The sequence below is a fragment of the Oncorhynchus mykiss genome, chromosome 20, assembly GCF_013265735.2.
Source record: "Oncorhynchus mykiss isolate Arlee chromosome 20, USDA_OmykA_1.1, whole genome shotgun sequence".
Lineage (NCBI taxonomy): Eukaryota > Metazoa > Chordata > Actinopteri > Salmoniformes > Salmonidae > Oncorhynchus > Oncorhynchus mykiss.
Genome location: NC_048584.1, coordinates 23,308,714 through 23,315,720, shown reverse-complemented (window position 1 = coordinate 23,315,720; position 7,007 = coordinate 23,308,714). Strand labels below are relative to the sequence as shown.

The 7,007-nt window shown below is 40.1% G+C and overlaps 1 protein-coding gene across 2 annotated transcripts; it reads right to left on the bottom strand.

The window, feature by feature from the left end:
- Positions 1–1,731: 1,731 nt before the first annotated feature.
- On the bottom strand, positions 1,732–6,773 carry pvalb9 (parvalbumin 9). 2 transcript variants are annotated; one of them, XM_021576167.2, is made up of 5 exons: positions 6,483–6,773; positions 5,552–5,619; positions 4,964–5,096; positions 3,824–3,933; positions 1,732–2,254 (listed from the first exon to the last, which is right to left on the bottom strand). In XM_021576167.2, the coding sequence occupies exons 2-5, from the start codon at positions 5,610–5,612 to the stop codon at positions 2,229–2,231; spliced, it is 330 nt and encodes a 109-aa protein (XP_021431842.1). In that variant the 5' UTR covers positions 5,613–5,619; positions 6,483–6,773; the 3' UTR covers positions 1,732–2,228. The 2 variants fall into 2 exon arrangements, with proteins under 2 accessions (XP_021431842.1, XP_021431844.1); XM_021576169.2 differs by lacking the exon at positions 6,483–6,773 and adding an exon at positions 5,973–6,448.
- Positions 6,774–7,007: the final 234 nt, after the last annotated feature.

The following is a 7,007-nucleotide window of genomic DNA, read 5'->3' as shown; positions in this document are numbered from 1 at the left end:
CAGAGCCTGGGCGCGAACCCAGAGTCTCTGATTGGCACAGCTAGCGCTGCGATGCAGTGCAAAATGTTACTTTGTTATATTCAAACTGGTTCAGAACTTTATTTTCCTGGTCGGAACAGTGCAATGAAACTGAAACAAACGTATACTGATCATAAATGTCTACATTTGTTTTCTTCAAAAGCTGTGAGTGCTATTATACAATTTCAGTACTTGTTCCATTAACAACTTGTCTAAGTCCTATAATCAACAGATTTCAGCCCGTATATGGTTGTGGATTGACTGAATTGTTTGGATGAAATACTGGCATATTGGCAGTTCATTTGAAAAAGTAATGGAATCATTCCTCTAAAACAGTGCAGATAAATTCTTCAAATTCTTTATTTTCTCACAATATGTTATCACAGCACTGGCAAACCATGGTTGACCAACTCCCTGAACAATTGGCTGATCTTTAGACCATCATAAGAAGGTTCATGTCCATTCTAGTATTCTAATTCCTAATTCTATGGAACTAGCTCTGTCTGTCCATTCTAGTATTCTAATTCCTAATTATTTTGGAACTGGCTCTGTCTCATTTTTCTCTCATCACTTTAAGTTTAATTAATTCAACAGAAACCTGAGGGGTAGTCTTTCCAATGAGAAATTGAGAGGCCCTGGATACTGTAACCTTAAACCCTACACTGAAATTCATAAACATTGGGATGGATGCAAGGAATGATCAGCCATGATGTATAATCAAATGTATTGTTTAGTTTCCAATTTTGTTTATGTTTACTTTGTTTACAAACATTCCAGTGAAACAGGCTTATATTTTGGATTCTGATGGGGTATGACAGTTGAACTAAGCTCATGGGGCATTTATTGTATAAGTTATATTCTTCAAGAGTCAATGGGTACATTTAATTAATTCAGAAGTCCAAAACTGGATGAAGCAACTGCAGATTGCCCCTTTAACACTGTTATTCCAGACCTATTCCTGGACAAACAATGAGCAAGGTCCCTTTATGAATTATTGAATTTTCTATCAATCACAAAATAAGGTTTCTATTGTTCTGATGAAACTGAAGAATAAACAAGGTTATTTTCAGTAAACTAAGACAAGAATAACCTAATCATTAAATATTCAAAGGAATATATAAAAACAATCTTGTAAATTCAATGGAATAATTTTATGCTCAGTGTTGATCATTAGCCCTTTATGACAGCTGTCCCAAAAACACACACACACACACCTAATGTGGTGTAGCCGACACAAGGTGTTACCCAATATAGCTAGAGACAGACCGGTAAGGTCACCGTCTCACTTTTACTAGATACTTACTCTAAACACTGAGGGAAATTAAACAGAACAACTCCCTTTACACTTAATTGCCAGAAACAGCAGGCAAGGTTTTCACTTTCTCCTTCGACCCAGTTGTCTGAATGGGCACCTCAATGGTATCTTGTTTTTCGTTTCACGTGAAGTAGCTCTATGTATAGGTGGGATGTTGCTGGGAAACCAACCTGAGCTAGCGATGATGCTAACCATTGTAAACATGATGTGAGCTTTACACAGCTAAGACAGACCGCTGGGTCATACAAGCTGTAGGGTATTCATAATGTGATTCAGATGGACAGAACGGTGTTACACAATGTTACAACTAACATAGCAGCTCTCCATGTCTGTTAACATTTAGGTAACACTAAGTAACAAAGTAATAGTGCATGAAATTGATTTCCAGTCAGGATTAGCAGAAATTCTACATTTAATTACGCACTCTCTCAAGGGTTATGTGCACATTCAGTTCATTGTAACATATAGCACTTCCTTACATGGCATCTGTTGTATGGTTACAATACAGGAATTTAACAGATGCAAATGTTCAGCAGTTGTGTTTGAAAGAAAAATGAAATTCGCCACAATAAGTTACAATGTGTTTATTCATTTTTTTGATCGACAATGTAGTGTGCACTGGAAGGAAATATGGGGCGACGCAGCTATACAACCTCCTAGAACGTAATCAAAGGGCAAGTAAAAATGGTTTCATGGATGAATAAGAGAGGGGCTCTGAAAGAAAAACAAAATTTAAGGGCAAAATTCAAGCACAAGGACAAAGAAAAACATATTCCTGGGAATGGAGGCTGCTGTAGGCTTGAGGAAGTTGACTGCAGTCTGGAAGTTGGAGGCTGAGGCTGGAGGAAGGAGAGGAGAATGAACACCTGCTGCTCTCCCGGCTCCCATGGAACTCTCAGGACTGGACCATGATCAGGAATTCTGTGGCAGGAGAGAAAGATTCTGAGATGAGTTCCAAATATGGATTAGAATATGAACATTCAGAGATGAGCGACATCAAAACAGCCTTTTGGAAATGTTGCTCATTATCTAAATCACTTGAACAGACAGCCTATAACTAAACCCTCTTTGGCCTACATATGTAACAGTATGGGTTCTTTAATGAGAATTCACCATTCGTTTTTTGGTTGCTGTGTTTTGTCTGGTTTGAAAGCATAATCTACGCAATTTACATGATTGGATTACAATTTGCAATATGACCAAAAATGTTAATGTAAATCAGTTTGTAGCTCATTCGCAAACCAACCTTGTAATCATCTTATGCATACCATCAGGTGCATACATGAGTGTTTTCACAGAATTAATTTGCTCCCTTGTCATAAATATGTGGGATTAAGCAGAACAACCTAGAATTCAAACCTTACATAATACAAACACTTGTAAAACATTTTTTTGTTGTTGTTGTTATTCCTTCAACAGAGGGAAGTGCCAAAAAGCTGACAAAATTACCCTGAACCAAAGAGTTGGTTTGGAACCAGAGATTGTAATAATGTTTAGACGCTGTCTGATTCCTTCATCCGGTTATGCAATCCCAGCCCAGCCAGTCTATGCAGCCCTAGATATTGCTCAAATCTGGCTGGCAGCCATTAATATAGCATCTGGAGGCCCAGACCAGGGTTCAAATAGTATTTGAAATCTTTTGATTGCTTTAGCTGTGTTTGATTGAGCTTGTCTAGGTTATTGGGATCAATGGAATAGACCCAAAAGTGCAAACTTCGCCCATCTGGCACTCCCATGTAGGCTCAATCAAACGCTAACAGTATATGAAAGGTTTCTAATAATATTTTAACCTAGGTCTACTGGAGGCTGTGACTTTTGGATCTCTACTTGCCAATGAGGCCAACTAGAATTGCCATTAAGAGCATCTGTATAAGCTCCAAAATTGGTTTTTGTCACCCTCAAAACCTAGCACAAAACATACGGGAATATAGACACACGAGTGCACAAACACTACTCTATATACAGTATACTCTACAAGGGCTGTCCCAATGCCTTCCTCTTGACCTGAAACATCTAGTGTCTCTACCGCTCATCCTCTATGCATACTCTCTTCTGCCAACTCAGGGCCCTTACGAAAAGCCATACATCTGAGTTGACAGTGGTCAGGGAGGATTACAACTCTAAAGAGCATAACGTTAATCTCACATTACAAAATACACATAGCCATACATTGCCATACATATGAAGAAAGACCTAGTCATGGCCAATGCCAAGTTTGTGAATGTTGGCTTCGATTCAATAGTAGTCTTCCACACAAGAACAGGATTTGCAATCGTCAGGAAAGAACTTTAAACTATTTGATTCAAATTTGAGCCTTCTTTATCTTTTCTCTTGGAAAACAGTCAAAACCAAGAGACTCCCAAAATGTAGTGGATCTCAGAGAGTCTTGGTCTCCTGCTCATCAAAATCCCTACAAGGAAATACTAACAGCCTTACCAATTGGCTCATGATAATACCCCAGCCTGCAGGTGATTGCAGAAAGCCACTCACCTTCTACTCCGATTTTGCCATCGTTGTCATCATCAGCTGCAGACAGGAAGCCTTTGCACTCAGCGTCCGTCAGCGTCCGCGCCCCGGGGACAAACCGTTGCAGGAAGAACCTAGGGAAGTACACACACACACAAACAGAGTACACACAATCATAATACACACATATATACAAGCATTATGTGAGCCTTACACATACCACATACTGTACCATGTGTCACACACACACACACACACAACTTGTGTTCCAGCACAGCCCTTTTAGGCATAAAGGTTATTTGGTTCCAGTTTAACAAGGATTGAAAGTAATATCGCTAGGCTTTATAGCCGAAACTTCAAATTATCTACTCTCTGGCACAATGCTCAGCCTGGTCTCTTGACAGCTTTGTAACAATATAGTATGTTTTTTTGCTGCACAGTCTCTATATGCATTCTCATAGGAGGTGAGGGAAAGTGGATTGAGTGAAAACTCTGCTATACTGCATCCATCCAAGAACTCAAATGCACTTGGGTCATACAGTTGGTGTCCTAAGGTTAGCTGGCTGGCACATTTATATAATGTAGACAGTGCATTATATAATGCAAATATATAATAATTATTGTTTTTTTTACCCATGGATTATACTAAGGCTTAATGGTAGCCTTCCATTAAAATGACAGGGGAGTGGAATTGTAGAATTTGATCTCATTGACATTTGTTGCGCTTGCAACAAAAATAGGTCATTGTATTAAATATTATTAAGTCCCCTGTCACTCAGCATACATTTTGAAATGCTCTCTGTGGTTCTGATGGCTCACCAGGCAGCCGCCAGCACAGCTGGTGGTCCTGTATGGATTCGCTGGTAAGAGAGTGCCGCTGACAAAGCCAAGGTCATGGGTTCAATTCCCACAGGGATCAAGTAATCTTCATAAAAATGTATGGTATGTGCTCACTGTACTGTGAGTTGCTATGGGTAAAAGCATCTGCTAATTGGAACAGTTGTAGCTTTGAAACCCACCAGGGGGCCACATATAGCCAAATGAATTTATGTGTTAACGGTAAGTCACTTTGAATAAAGGTGTCAGTAAAACGCCCATGTATTATCATTACAGGAAGCACAGGAAAGTGTCCCTCTATCTAAAGGATTACTCCAAATGTCATACTTGAGCTCTGACTCCTCGATGAAGCCACTGTTGTCCTCGTCAAGGATCTGGAAGACATCTTTGACTTCTTTGGGAGATTTGGAGGTCAGGCCACACAGCTGGGAAAACTTCTTAAAGCTGAAGGAGTCTGGGGCTGAAGGGAGTGAGGGAGAACACATGCACCCATAAATGTACCAATGCATGCACACACAGCGCGCATACACACCCGGGTTAGAGTTCAGGCAAGGTTGACTCCCTGATGAGCTTAAAAGATAGCGTGGTGCAGTCCAGACTGGAGATTTATCCCTGCGTGTCTCTCTCTTTACAGGCTGGCACACAGACACTCTTCTTAAAGAGTCCTTTTCACCCCAGCATATGGACTAAACCCATCCTCAGGATGCTAAATTCTAGTGCAATAGTCTGTGGGCGACTGCCAGCCTACTACTGAGTAGGAAGCACTCTCTTCTGCCTGACAATAACTCTACAGTACATGATCATAGTCTGTTACAACCCTACCATCTCTCTCCTCTCTCTGTTTTTCTCTCATTCTCTGTCCTTCTGTGTCTCTCTCTCTCTCTCTCTATCAGGCAGTCCTGAGGTAAGACCCACCTTGGCACTCCTTGACGGCATTCTCAATAGCCTCCGCGGAAAGGATAGAAGTGAGTGACATATTAATCCTATTGGACAGAGGAACAACGGAGTAAATTATTCACACACACACACAGGCTGTTCAAAGAGTCAGGTCCAGTCAATTCATTTAGAGAATATCAGTCAGTAATCTCCGACTGCATTCATTGAAAAAAGCAGCTGGATTACGTAAGGATGTACAGTAGGCTATGCCAATAATAATGCCTTTGTTACGAAATGTATCTTAACATAAAATAAAATGTATGCAATGTTACACAATGCAAGGCAATGCTACACATCAATTTCTTAAGAATATTCTTCTGAATATTTCTCAAATCAATTCATTTCAAGTAACCACAACAAACACAGCACTGAATTGAACACATAATACGTTCAAACCTACCTGTATTCCCTCTCTCTCCCTACGAGACTTTGATTTCTAAAACCGAATGTTTTAGTTTGTTTTTCTCTGTCAACCTCTTCCCTCTCCTTGCTCTGATAATCTGTTGATGTCAATTTGACTGATGTTGATGTCCCTGTTCTGTCTGCTTTAGCGTAATCTGGCTGCTCGATACGATTCGTCTGATGTAAACGATTTGAAATTACCTGGCAAAAATGTTACTATCGATAAACACGCAACAATATTTATGGAAGCAGATGCGTAACTGTGACTACAAAGTGGATTAAGAAAGGTATTTGCTACTTCTGGAAAACCTTAAAACAAAAATCCTGTTAAAAACACAAATCCCGAGAAAAATCACCTAAGTGTCAGCCAGGTAAATGGACCTGCAACTTCCTCTGCCGTGTATGATCTGAGCCGCACTAGGCTACCTGAGCATCACTCACTCGGTCGGCAAAGTAACCACACGCACAAATCACACCAAAAACTCGACCAGTTCTTTATCCTACTCACCGCTTTGATGATCTTGCCCGCGCCGGTGTCCAAACCAGAATATGCCAGGTCTTGTGGTGACTGATGACTGCCGATTAATATTTATATATGGACTGGAAACACATAAAATCTGCGATGCTTGAGTTACCTGTCCGTGTATCAAATTCTCACAGCCAGGCCACTTTCGAATTGCTTACCTAACTAATTAACCGTTAACCTACTATTTAAATATTTGCCTTGACTGGTTGATGCGTGTAAATACTGAAACCTGTACCGCCCTTTTTCTATAGCAGGCAGACAAGTGTTTCACGCTTCTCTCTCTGTCTCTCTCACTCTCTCCCCCCCACACCACGTGTAAATAAACATATTTGACCTACAGTCTAATTGGTAACAAATTATGTAGGTATTTAACATTGATAAATAATATTAACAAATCATCAATAGAAACACTTATTGACAGATCCATTAGAAGATAAAAATGGGCATTTCCCAAGTAGCCCCAAAATATGAATTCCCCTACTATTCTATCAAAAAACCAAGTGGTAG